This window comes from Callorhinus ursinus, unplaced genomic scaffold (genome assembly GCF_003265705.2).
Source record: "Callorhinus ursinus isolate GAN/ISIS: 27379988/994484 unplaced genomic scaffold, GSC_fseal_2.0 scaffold9, whole genome shotgun sequence".
NCBI classification, from domain to species: Eukaryota; Metazoa; Chordata; class Mammalia; order Carnivora; family Otariidae; genus Callorhinus; species Callorhinus ursinus.
The window spans coordinates 6544323-6558601 of NW_027397071.1; the positions used below are offsets into that span (position 1 = coordinate 6544323).

Consider the following 14279-nt stretch of genomic DNA (forward strand, 5'->3'; position numbering starts at 1 on the left):
CGCATCCCCACCTCAGGCCCTGGATCGTAATGCCTCACACACAAAAGCAAACACTGGCTAAGTGATACTGACATTCAATATTTACCTGCTAGAACAGCAACCAAATCATTTTTAAACCTTCTCAGTAAAATTTTCCACCAAATTATATCCTCGGCATATCCAATCTCCATTATTTAAATAAAGATGGAAGAAAAAATTAACACCTATATGAAACTTTTTAAAAGCTTTTTCTATATGGCTTCTGAATTTCTAGAAGTGGGATCCTGATACACCCACAGAAGCTGTTTCCATCCTACAGATGCAGACTTCTCTGTAATTCTAATCTCTGAAAATCTCTGGCCCTAGCTTATACCAGCTAGCAGTAGCTAATCACTCTATTATACCAATTTCCTTGCTTCCTGTCAAATCCAAGTGCCACTTATAGGATGGAAGGAAAAATCAAGTAGGTGAGAGTAAAAACAAAACAAAATAAACAAAAAACAGTGTGCCCTTTACCACTGCTCATCTGTGTGGAGGGAAGTTTCTTCTCATTTATCCTCTCATGGTTGGTGGAAAAGGCAGCCATCTCTCTGTCTGCTGATGATACCAGGCTCTCCAGGGTAGGGGCATCTTGGGCAGGATGTGCCAAATATGTCTCTTTGGGCATCTGGACCATGAGGCTGGACAGTGTTTGATCTAGAACATCTTCCTCAGCAATATAGGTGTACGGACAGTATTCTCGGGTCCTGGAGTAGATGTTGGCATTGTCATAACAATCGGAGCAAATAACCCGGGTACCAGGGCCACCTGATGACAACACAGGAAAGAATCCTTCAGTTAAGGATCACCAGTTTTCTACACCAGCTGTCACCATTATCTCCATAGCTGGCATCGATTCAGCACTTACTTGATAAACCAGGTAAAGTCTCAAGGTCTTTCTGGGAATTAACTAATTTAATCCTCACAGCATCCCCATGAGGTAGGTACTATGTACCCCCATTTTACAAATGGAGTAACTACAACACAGAGATATGAGGGAACTTGCTCCAAGACACTGCTACAATACAGAGCTGAAATCTACACTCAGGCACTCTGGGCTCCAGAGCCCATGTTCTTGAATGCTACAGTAAACCATCTCTGTCCAGCCTGGATAGGGTCACGCCCAATTCAAGGGAACCAAGATAAGGCTGCACTGTGCCACAAGACACATGTTTGGCTGAAGCAAACTAAAGCAGAGAACAAGGAGTTATGAGGACTGCACTTCACAAAGCCCACATTACTTTCGTGAGTCAAGGGATCAAGCAACACTCCTGGCTAAAAGTACCTCGAGAAAAAGCCTCTGATGGTCAAGAGTCCTGCCTGACACATGTGCGTGTCTGGCAGAGGTAAAGTTTAATAATGAGCTCCCCAGACTGTTATGTGCTTTGAAAACTGTTCAAAGAGAGAAAAGAGAGTGAGAAATAAAGAGCAAGTAACTTCTTGATCAAGCAACACTGTTAGAACTGGAAGTTAGTTTGGCTCAGAAAGCAGTGTTATTTCCCACCAATTCAAAGAGTAGAGGCATTTAAAGATTCTTCTAAAAGCTAGAAGTACCCAAAATAAAATCCAATTTAGCAATTAAACAGATAAACCCTGTTAACGTTCAGCCTAAAAAAATCTCTGTACAAACAGAAAAGGTCTTTCATTTGTATGGTACTTGAAGCACTACACCGATTTGTTGAAAGGATCTGTGAGAATCTTGAGAGAAGTCCTTTATAAAATATTGTTTATTTTAAAAAAATGAGGAAGTTAAAGCTCAGACTTAAGTAACTTGTTCATGGTCCCAGAGCCGGAAACACGAACTAGGAATCAAACCCAATTCTTCTATCCCTCAATTCACCTCCCCGAGTTCTGTCACTCCCTGAGGGAAGGGAGGAGTGGGGAAGAGAAGTAGTACTAGAAATTGGGTTCATTTAATTAGGAAACATTTTGTATCCCTCTGATTTCTCCAACATATGCTGAGAATCACCACTGCCCTTTAAACTTCAGTGAATATCAACCTGTCAGCAGGAGACACAAACCTCCCCTGGATATGGAGAGTGCTCATGTCTTAAAAAGTTAAGACACCTCAAAAAAGTTTCTAGAGCACCTCCTTCTCATAATAATACTTTGGGTTTGGGAGCCTTTGCTGGGTACGCCAATCTCTTGTTCCGGGATGTGTTTCTCCTTTCTGTCAGATGATTTTCTTCTCTGTTAAGATTTCGGTCGATTTCCATCCTATTTTGCATGGAGCCAAATGTTTTCATTGAGTATCTTACTTTAAAATGTTGCCTCAAGTCGCGTCTGGGTGTCTCAGTCGTTAAGCATCTGCCTTCAGCTCAGGTCATGATCCCAGGGTACTGGGATGGAGCCCCACATCGGGGGTCCCTGCTCTGTGGGAAGCCTGCTTCTCCCTCTCCCACTCCCCCTGCTTGTGTTCTCTCTCACTGTGTCTCTGTCAAATAAATAAATAAAATCTTTACAAAATAAAATGTTGCCTCAGGTTAATGGGGAAAACTATACATTGACAAATAAACTCAACAGAATAGGCTGAAATTATAAGCATATATAACAAAGAGTCATTACCATCAGCGCCTTTGTGTAAATATCCATTGGCAGGAGGCATGAGTTGCTGATGACTGCCTGCCTCAGAGTTGCTGTAGCCTTCCTGTGGCTCCGACAGTGTTCCTTGGGAAGACAAGTAGCTGGGAATGTCTGCAGGCAGATTAAGTTCCTCTGTAAAAGAGACATCTGTAACTTTCAAATAACATTAGGCAACACTCAGAAGACTATTGTGCAAATGTGCCCACTTTGATACATCTACTGGCCAGGAAAATGTTATGTACCTAGGAACTCAACAAGTCTTAGAATGTCCCCCAAAAACTCTTTCTTGCTAAAATTCTTCTCGAAGCCTCATTTAAAAAGTATTACTATAAGAGGCAAAACCTAAAGTCTGAAATCTTATCCATAGGAGTACTTTCACAATCTATCTGACTGAGCCTCTTCTCTTTCAGAATTTCGGGGAGGGGGGGTGTGAAAGGCCGATCCCAGTCAGAAGGGCTCCACTCTTCCCCCACAGAGAAGCTTGGATGGAAATGAGCCTTAAGGATTAAAGAAAGAAGGTGCACCTGTTACGTGTTTGTAAGAGCAAAGTTTTGGGGAACTATCTACAAATTCTTAAAATTATTCATCAGAGAGGTTCCATTATTATCAAGGAAGTAGGGCATTTTAACAAAAAAACTTCCTCCTACCACACATAAAGTATCAAAGCTCCACAGCTTTTAATATTTTAAAATAAATTGTATACTACATTCCTGACTCAAGTATAAGCCATAAGTGTCGACTGGGTACCACTCACCTGTGTTCGTGATACTATAGTCTTCATTCTTCCTTCTCATGTGGTAAATAACAATGACCCAGATCAAAGAGGTGCCCACAACACAGCAGACCACAACAATGATGACGATGCCAACTGTGGTCCAGCCATCATCTTCATGCCCAATGCTACTCTGGGAAGAGTCACAGTTGGGGGATGAAATGACATTCAGGTAAATGTGACCACGTTCTGTCCCAAGGGTGTTAGACATAATGCAGGTGTATTTCCCAGCATCTTCCAGGCCAGCATCGACAATGATGAGAAGCTGGTTGGCTGCAGCAAAAAAGTGCCGTTCAGTCACCAGCAGGGGCCCATCATCTTTGGTCCAGTTGAGGCGAGGGGCAGGACTCCCTCCAGCTATGCACTGTAATACTGCAGTTTCACCTCGCGTTACTGTCTTGTCCTCCAGGGGTCTGATAAATGAGGGTGTCTCTAACAGAAAGATGTATAAAAAATCATGTTATACCATTTTATTTCTTAAATCCTCCTGAAACAGATGAATGAGGTGATGATGCAATAAGTAAGCCCTTTCAGGGGCACCTGGGTGGCTCAGTGGGCTAAGGAGCCGACTCTGGATTACAGCTCAAGGTCATGATCTCCGGGGCCTGGGATCAAGCCCTGTGTCAGGTGCCGCACTCAGTGTGGAGTCCGCTTGACATTCCCACTCTCCCTCTTCCACCCCCTAAAATAAATAAATAAACCCTTAGGAAAAAAAATAAGTAAACACTTTCATAGACTTAATGGGAAGATTAGAAGTTAGTGTTTCAGAAAAGCAAAAGCCTCAAAAATCTTATCTCACTAATTTTACCTTGGGCAAGCTATCCTAAGCAAGAAAGTCAAAGATTTATACACAAACAGGTTATGAAACTAGTTGTAATTTTTAAAAATAAAGGGAAAAAGTCTTTAAATCTAGCAGGAAAAGTTGTAAGTAAACCATAGTACAGGCACATGATATTTTTTGAAGACTTAATGACAGAGTAACCCTTGTGATACAATATTTTAAGAGGATAAAAGTAGGTATACATAACTACATGAAAATGTGTTTTTAAAAAAGTCCAGAATATGCCAAAATCTTTAACAGTGTTTTAGTGACTTTCCCTTTTTCTAATTTTCTATATATCCTAAATTTTTAAAACTATATACTTGTTTTTCTGATTACATAAGTAAATAACACAAATCAACAAACTTTTAAAAAACCTAACATCTAGGGGAATACAGAACTAGAAAGCAGAATCTGCCTTTGAGTTGAGTCCCATGAAGACAAGTATTCTCAAAGAAAAAAAAATAGGCTTGTCAGAGGAACTCTTTAGGGAAAAAACATTTTATTTTACCAGAACATAGGATCAAGAGGAGTACATTGGAAGGAGAACAGGAAATCTAACCAGAAGATGGTCATTTTTTGTGCATTAAATTTTTTTTAAATAAACTAGGAAAAAAACAAGTAAATTGTCTTGAGTTGTCTGTGAAGCAGTATAAAACAACTGCAAACTCACTGCTGAATAGAAAAAACATATATGAACTAGAAAACTCTAGAAGGCGATGTAACAGGATAAAGGGATTTGAATTTTTAATTCATGTGATAAAGATCTCTAATTCTGCCCTCACTACTTCCCCAGGTTTCAGTTATCTGATCCACTAATATCCTAGGCTGACATAACTCTGCATGTATTCGCAAAAAAAAGTGACAAAGATAGAAGGATCACAATTAAAATCTCAAACTTAGACTTTTTTTTTTTTTTTTTTTTTTTTTTGCCAATAAGACCAGAGTAGACCCTTAATAAAAAGGCTCCAACCAAAGCAGGGACCCATGGGTCAGTACACATACCTAATACTGTGAGTGAGGCATTTGCTGAGAGGCCTCCAGCTATATTTTGTGCCATGCAGCTATAGATTCCCATGTCTTCTATTTTCACGTTGGCAATGAAGAAGACATCATCCTCGGGCATGACATGCATGCGTCTTTCTCGAGCCGCAGGAAAGTCAGTGCCACCGTCTTTCTGCCAGGAAATCTGAGGTGCAGGGTGCCCCTCTGCAGCACACTCTAATCTGGCCATGGCACCAGTGCGAATAGTGAGATCCATTGGTGTTTTCAGGAAAGATGGCATCTCTGTTTCAAGAAAGATCCCCGAAACAAAGTGGGTGGGGCGGTGGTAATACACGCACACACACACATACACACATACACAAAGTACCAACTTGTAATACTCTATTTCTTTCAGAAGGCATGCTCTCTGGATTGACAGTAAATACAACTTCAGAGGCCATCTTTTCTCTTTGAACCTCAGAGTACTTGGAGTACAGTGGTAACTCTTCTAGAATGATACATTTACCTATCTCTCTGATGGGGAAAGAAAGGTAGAAGGCCACAAACCTTTCAGAACTCCATACATTTATTATGACTCCCTTACTTAAGAGACTAAACGGTGCTTTCCAAACTAACATCTACAAAGCTGTCATGGCAAATGCATGTTAAAAGAAATTTATACCAAAAAATAAATAAAATACAGAATACAAAAAATTTATGCCTTCAAAAATCTCATGAAACCCAGAAGTAAGACACAAGTATATCCTTTGGTTGCACAAAACCTAAAATGTTTTAGTGATTCAATTTGATAGGTGATCAATTAATCAAACTGTTTTGGAGAAGTTCTTTTTTTACAACCACAGTGAAGAAGAGCATTAATAAATGATTCTGTGTGACCACATTTAGACAATGATAATGATCAGTGCACCCAGAAATGTCCTAAATACTCCGTTATTACAAAGTCCTGTGAACAGTGTCAGGAATACATTTCACAGTTTCCAAACAGAATTATGGTTCTAGAAAGAATAAATTTCAAAAGAATTTTTCCAAAAGCATAAGTAACAAGGAAAGCAGCCTATCTCCTGGGGCCATGGAATTCCCCCTTACCTCCAACCAAGGACCAATTAGGGACAGTAAATGGACAAAATGGTAATCCAATCTATACGTTATTACAACCCTAAAGACAAAACAGTAAAATCTCCCCTCAAATGTCAGGCTTAGCCTCATTTTCTTGGCCAAGTGGTTCAAAACCTGAACATGAAGAATCCTTCCAACTATGAAACTATCAGGGAGCAGAATTCCTTACCATTCACAGTCAGTTTGGCTTTCTGAGAATAATTAGAACCAAAGTGATTAGTAACGATGCACTGATATCTTCCTTCATCTGTGAAATTCACATTGAAAAGATGTAAGACACTCGTATATTCTAGAGCTTCTCTGGCTTGCTGCTGATAACGAACAAAATTCTCACTATCGATGTCATTCAGGATTTCACTGTCTTTGCGCCACATGGTAGACATGGGTGAATCACTGCTGCTCACTGCAGTGCACGTCAGAGTCACATTCGTGCCTCTAAGAGCAATTGTATTTTCAGGATGCATTTTTATCTGTGGCTTGAGAAAATCATCTAAGAGAAAAAAAATGGGGCAGGAGCCAAGTCATTTATTTTTGCTTCTACAGATTTTGAAACAAATAATGTAAAATTGCTTGTTCTGTTTATAAAATGGCATATCAAGATTCACAGAGACTACAGAGCTAGAATCCAATTCCTTTTTGTTAAAAGATGTGGAAAATGAGGCCCAGAAGGGTCAAACAACTTGTTCAGAGACATGTAAGTTCCCAGCAAAGCCTGGACAGGAACCCAGGTTTTCAGACTTCAGGATCTAGCATGTTTTCTACTATCACTCATGGTCACTTATGTTTAGAATGTACTTCTTAAGTATTACCAGTTACTGGGAAAAAAGAAAAACCTATATTCAAATTTCAAGACAAGTTCTAATCCTATTAATTCCTGTGTGTAGAGTTTACATATATAAACATACATATGATAATACCCATTATCTTTTCTGTGCCAATACAGAAAACAGGGATTATAAATTTATATTTTACAGGGTGGACCTATTAATAAAACATTATTTGCGAGCCCCTGGGTGGCTCAGCTGGTTCAATGTCTGACTCAGTTTTGGCTCAGGTCATGATCCCAGGGTCCTGAGATCGGGCCCCGCATCATGCTCTACACTCAGCACGGAGTCTGCTTGTCTCTCTCCCTCTGCTCCTCCCCGTACACACTCTCTCTCTCTGAAATAAATAAAATCTTTTTAAGAAAATAAAATAAAACATTATTTGAACATACTCTGTATGTGCATAACTCTCACCTAAAATAGTGAGAAGTTCCAAACATGTTAAATGTCCAACTAAAGATAGGCTCAGGACTGGCTAATAAACTACAGATTCATAAATAATAGTATGTTATTAATATATGAAAAGCAACATAAGTATTTTGTGGGCCTGAACTTCCAGGATACTTAAGTATCCTTAAGTAGATTATAAACACAGATCTGACAATATATGGGTATCTAAATGATCAGATACTAGTGATATGCAAGAAAATGCACTGATATAAAAGTTCTACTACCTAAAGCTAGGAATCAGTTATTCTACTTTAAAGGAAATTTAAGTGTAAAGGAAAAATGCCCAAGCTGAGAAAGAACAATACAGATATATACTTGAAATTATGAATACTGGAATCATGACAACTTTTCCATGACTGTCCCCCCTCCCCCCAAAAAAACTCCAAAACCCTGCCACCACTATAGTCTTAAGAAACTGCATCAAAACTAGAAACAATGTGGGGCGCCTGGGTGGCTCAGGTGTTAGGCGTCTGCCTTCAGCTCAGGTCGTGATCCCAGGGTCCTGGGATCGAGCTCCACATTGGGCTCCTTGCTCAGCCGGGAGCCTGCTTCTTCCTCTCCCACTCCCGCGTTTATGTTCCCTCTCTAGCTGTCTCTTTCTCTGTGTCAAATAAATAAAATCTTAAAAAAAAAAAAAAAAAAAACAGAAACAACGTGAAACTGGTACATTCATACATTGTTGGTGACAACATAAACAAGTGCTACCTTTCTGGAAAATGTACTACTTTTTAAGATCTATTTTAAAAAAATCATTTTTGATTCAGGAATCTTACTGGATATTTATTCTAAGGTTAACAACCCTCTAAAGGGAAAGGCCATTCATAAAGATGCCATTATACTGACATTGAAAATGATCACTGAAGAACCAGAGGAAAAAAACTGCTTATGATATATTAAGTCAAAGAATACAAAATTTAATCTACAATTACAAAATATAAAAATTTCAGAGAAGAACACAGGGAAATGGAAATAGATATGCTAGTTAGAAAGTATTCTGGTTTAATTTTTTTTTTAATTCTGTTAAGACAGTAAATGTGTACCATGCATCTTTTCTGACCACAATGCTATGAAACTAGAAATCAACCACAAAAAAAAAATCTGGAAAAGAGCATAATATATGGAGGTTAAATAACATGCTATTAAACCACTAAATGGGTTGGGCTGCCTGGCTGGCTTGGTCGGTAGAGCATGTGGCTCTTGATCTCAGGGTTCTAAGTCCGAGCCCCATGTTAGGTGTAGACATTACTTAAAAACAAAATCTTTTTAAAGATTTATTTATTTGAGTATTTATTTGAGAGAAAGTGAGTGCATGTGGGGGAGGGGGGCGGGGGCAGGGCAGAGGGAGAGAGAGAGAATCTTTAAGCAGACTAAGCACAGAGCGCAGAGCCCAATGTGGAACTTGATTCCACGACTCTGAGATCATGACCTGAGCTGAAACCAAGAATCAGAAACCTAACCAACTGTGACATCCCGGTGTCCCCCAAAATAAAATCTTTTAAAAAATAAAACAATGAATGGGTCAACGAAGAAATCAAAGAAGAAATAAAAAGTTACATGAAAACAGTCTATTATCTTTGGGATACAACAAAAGTAGTTCTAAGAGGGAGGTTTACAGCAATACAGACTTACCTCAAGAAGCAAGAAAAATCTCAAACAACCTAACCTTACACCTAAAGGAGCGAGAAAAAGAAGAAAACCCAAACCCAGCAAAAGTAAAGAAATTCTAAGAGCAGAAATAAATGACGTAGAAACTAAAAAAACAACAGAACGGATCAATGAAACCAGGAGCTGGTTCTTTGAAAAGATCAAGAAAATTGATAAACCTCTAGGCAAGATTAATTAAAAAAAAAAAAAAAAAAGAGAGAGAGAGAGAAGGGACCCAAATAAATAAGATTACTAATGAAAGAAGAGAAATAACAACCAACACCACAGAAATACAAATAATTTTAACAGAATATTATGAAAACCTATATATCAACAAATTAGACAATTTATAAGAAATAAATTTCTAGAAAACCTACCAAAACTAAAGCAGGAAGAAATAAAAAATTTGAACAGACCAATTACCAGCAATGAAATTGAATCAATAATCAAAAAACTCTCAAAAATCAAAAGTCCAGGACCAGACGAATTCACAGGTGAATTCTACCAAAAATTTAAAGAAGAGTTAATACCCATTCTTCTCAAACTATTCCAAAGAATACAAGAGGAAGGAAAACTTCCAAATTCATTCCATGAAGCCAATTATCACCCTGATACCAAAACCAGATAAAGACACTACAAAAAAAAGAGAACAGGCCAATATCTTTTATGAATACAGATGCAAAAATCCTCAACAAAATATTAGCAAACTGAATCCAACAAAATATTTTAAAAAATCATACGCTGCAATCAACTGGGATTTACTCCTGGGATGCAAGGGTGGTTTAATACGCACAAAACAAGCAATGTGATACATCACATCAATAAGAGAAAGGATAGCAACCATACGATCATTTCAACAGATGCACAAAAAGCATCTGACAAAATACAACATCGATTCATGATAAAAATCCTCTACAAAGTAGGTCTCTATAGAGGGAACATATCTCAACATACTAAAGACCTTATATGAAAAACCCACAGCCAACATCATACTCACTGGTGAAAAACTGAGAACTTGTCCCCTACGGTCAGGAACAAGACAAGGATGTCCATTCTCACCACTTTTATTCAACAGAGTGCTAGAAGTCCTAAGCCACAGCAACCACACAACATAAATAAAAAGCATCTGAATAGGTAAGGAAGAAGTAAAACTTCCAATATTTGCAGATGACATGATACTATATATAGAAAACCCTAAAGACTCCACCGAAGAAAACCCAACTAGAACTGATAAATGAATTCAATAAGGTTGCAAGACACAAAATCAATGTACAGGTATCTGTTGCATTTGTATACACTAATAATGAAGCAGCAGAAAGTGAAATGAAGAAAACAATCCCATTCACAATTAAACCAAAACCAATAAAATATCTAGGAATAAATTTAACCAAAGAGGTAAAAGACCTGTACTCTAAAACTATACAATGATGATGAAAGAAGTTAAAGATGACACAAAGAAATGGAAAGACATTCCACATTCATGGATTGGAAGAGCAAATATAGTTAAAATGTTTATACTACCCAAAGCAATCTACACATTTACTGCAATCCCTATATCAAAATACCAACAGCATTTTCACAGAACTAGAACAATCCTAAAATTTATATGGAACCACAAAAGACCTCGAGTAGTCAAAGCAATCTTAACACAGAAAAACAAAACTGAAGATATCACAATTCCGTGCAAGTTATACTACAAAGTGGTAGTAGTTAATATGGCATAAAGACAGACACACAGATCAACGGAATATAACAGAAAACCCAAAAATAAGCCCACAACTATATGGTCAATTAATCTTCAACAAAGGAGAAATGAATATAAAACAGGAAAAAGTCTCTTCAACAAATGGTGCTGGGACTACTGGTCAGCTAGCTACATGTGAAAGAATGAAACTGGACCACTTTCTTACACCATCCACAAACATAAACTCAGAATGGATTAAAGACCTAAATGTGAGACCTGAAACCATAAAAATCCTAGAAGAGAACAGAGGCAGTAATTTCTCTGATATCAACTGTAGCAACATTTTTCTAGGTATGTCTCCTGAGCCAAGAGAAACAAAAGCAAAAATAAACTATTGGGACTACACCAATATAAAAAAATTCTGCAGAGGGACGCCTGGGTGGCTCAGTCAGTTAAGCGTCTGCCTTTGGCTCAGGTCATGATCTCAGGGTCCTGGGATCAAGTCCCGCATCGGGTTCCTTGCTCCGTGGGGAACCTGCTTCTCCCTTTCCCCCTGCCTGCCGCTCCCCGCTTGTGCGCACACTGTTCTCTAATAAATAAATAAAAATCTAACCAAAAAAAAAAAAAAATTCTGCACAGCATAGGAAACAACCAACAAAACTAAAAGGCAACCTATAGAATGGGGAGACAGTATTTCCAAATGACATATCCAATAAAGGGTTAATATCCAAAATATATAAAGAATTGATACAGCACAATACCCCAAAACAAATAATCCAATTTAAAAATGGGCAGGGGCGCCTAGGTAGCCCAGTCAGTTGAGCATCTGACTCTTGGTTTCGGCTCAAGTCATGATCTCAGGGTCGTGAGATCAAGCCCTGCACTGGGCTGCGCACTTAGCGCAGAGTCTGCTTGAGATTCTCTCTCCCTCTGCCCCTCCCACTCATGCACTCTCTAAATAAATAAATCTTTAAAAAAAAAAAAAATAGGCAGAAGACATGAACAGACATTTCTCCAAAAAAGACAGATGGCCAACAGACACATGAAAAGATGCTCAACAGCACTCATCATCAGGGAAATGCAAATCATAACCATAACGAGATAGCACCCCTACGTGTGTCAGAATGGCTAAAATAAAAAACATAAGAAACAAGTGTTGGCGAAGACGTGGAAAAAAGGAACCCTCCTGCACTGCTGTGGGAATGCAAACTGATGCAGCCACTGTGGAAAACAGTATGGAGGTTACTAAAAAAAATCAAAAATAGAACTACCCTACAATCCAGGTACCAAAGTACCCGAAGAATATAAAAACAGGAACTGAAAGGGATACATGGACCCCTATGTTTATTACAGCATTATTTACAATAGTCAAATTATGGAAGTAGCCCAAGTGTCCATTTATAGATGAATGGATAAAGATGTGGTACATACATAAAATGGAGTATTATTCAGCCATAAAAAAAGAAAGAGATGTTACCATCTGCAATGACATGGATGGAGCTAGAGAGGAGTATAATGCTAAATGAAGTCAGTCAGACAGCAAAAGACAAGTATCATAAGATTTCACTGATATGTGGAATTTAAGAAACAAAACAAACAAGCAGAGGAAAAAAGAGAGAGAGAGAGAGAGAAACCAAGAAATGACTCTTAGCCATAAAGAACAAACTGATGGTTACCAGGACAGAGGTGGGTGGGAAGAGGGGGTAAACAGGAGATGGGAGATTAAAGAGTACACTTATCATGATGAAAAAATAATAATAAAATGATTTTAAAAAGACAGTGTGTAGTATACAAAATTTTAGAACAAAATACAAACCACAGACAAAATCTTTCAGGTCCACATTCAGGATGCTCTGCCCTGCTAGCCATTCAGGGTGTGCACAGCTTACATTCACAGAATGCTGGAAGTTATTATCAACCAGCCACTGAAGCAACCACTTCAAATGGCAGTCACAGAGTAAACTGCTTGTGTTCAGAATCCTGCAGAAGCCAAGAAGAAAAGAAATACCCTTTACTTTTCATTCTGCTTCTTCACCATTAAAAGCCTGCTGCACACCCATGCATTTTTCTCTCCAAAAAATGTTCAACCTGAATCAAACTACAAGACAAATTCAGACCGTCAGCCTCAATTCCTCAAATATTTCAGTGTCATCCAAAACATTAAGAAAAGGGGCAAAACAAGGGTAAGCAACCTATTTTAGATTAAAGGAGACTAAAGACTCATTACCAAATGCAGTGCATGATTCTTGATTGGAAAGAACATCTACAAAGAACATTTTTTGACATTGGGGATATCTGAGTATGAACTCCATGTCAGGTAATATTATTTTATCAATGTTAATTTAATTGAATGAGATAAAAGTGGTTATATGTAGGAAAACACCCTTGTTCTTGGGAAATACATGCTGAGATATTTAGGGGTAAAGTGTCATGAGGCCTGCAACTTACTATCAAATGGCTAAGCAAAGTAGTAGTGTATGTGGAGAGAAAAGAGAGAGAGAGAAAGAGATGGAGAAGGAGAGAGAGAGACGGGAGGAAGGGAGGGACAGAGCACAAATTTAGCAAAAAGTTAACAAGCAGTAAATCTAGGTAAAGGGAATATGGATGTTAACTGTACCTTCCTTTCAATTTTGAAGTTTAAAATTTTTCCCAGAAAAGTTTGGGGGAAAGCTTACCATATACATTGCAGCACAGAGACATGTTTGTTGTGGAGAAGATATTTTCCACAAGAATATTCCACAATAATTCCCTAAGAATTATTTTCAAATTATTCATTACAATTACAAAAACATTTCAGCCCTGTGGCAATGTGTACTGCTTAACTTAAACTAGGAACCAGTGAAATTTTATTTGTTGTCTACGGTAGGGCTATAACATATACCGGAAAAATCAGATAGGTTTTCTCCTAATGACCCCATGAATGTCCCATCCACCCGGAAGTAGTGAAAGCAAAGATTTTGAGAACATTGTACTTGCTTTGTGTGCATCACCAAAATCCTCATTTAGTTTTTAAGTATCTAAGATCTGATTCCAAAGAAGTTTTAGTCTTCAATGGTATCTCAAAAGCCTTATTTGACTAAGGGTTATTTTAATTAATCAGGCCAAAAGTTACCTTTTGTATTTAAGAATTCTTAGGTTATATTCATTCATTGATAGACAAATATTTGAGTCTACTATATGCGAGGCACTGTTCCAGGCCGTGGGGATATAGGCCTCACAGAACTTACGTATTCATTAGAGCCAAGCAATAAACAAATAAAGGCAAAGTACAATGTCAGAAAGTGTTATCAAGAAAAACAAAGCTAAGCAAAGATACAGAGAGGGCAGCTACTAGTTTATATAAGTGGTCAGGGAAAGATTCTT

At 38.2% G+C, this 14279-nt stretch overlaps 1 protein-coding gene across 7 annotated transcripts in view; it reads right to left on the reverse strand.

Moving 5' to 3' along the window:
• The window catches only part of LRIG2 (leucine rich repeats and immunoglobulin like domains 2), a 71315-nt gene that overhangs the window by 14251 nt on the left and 42785 nt on the right, over nt 1–14279 (reverse strand). For 4 of the 7 annotated variants that reach the window (XM_025872439.2, XM_073896114.1, XM_073896113.1 and 1 more), the window contains exons 12-17: nt 12733–12896; nt 6484–6804; nt 5199–5480; nt 3356–3805; nt 2584–2733; nt 496–786 (exon numbers count right to left, since the gene is read on the reverse strand). In XM_025872439.2, the coding sequence (XP_025728224.1) occupies nt 496–786; nt 2584–2733; nt 3356–3805; nt 5199–5480; nt 6484–6804; nt 12733–12896 (1658 nt within the window). The remainder of the gene's footprint in view (nt 1–495; nt 787–2583; nt 2734–3355; nt 3806–5198; nt 5481–6483; nt 6805–12732; nt 12897–14279) is intronic. The other 3 variants (XM_025872441.2, XM_025872445.2, XM_025872440.2) reach the window with 2 other exon arrangements.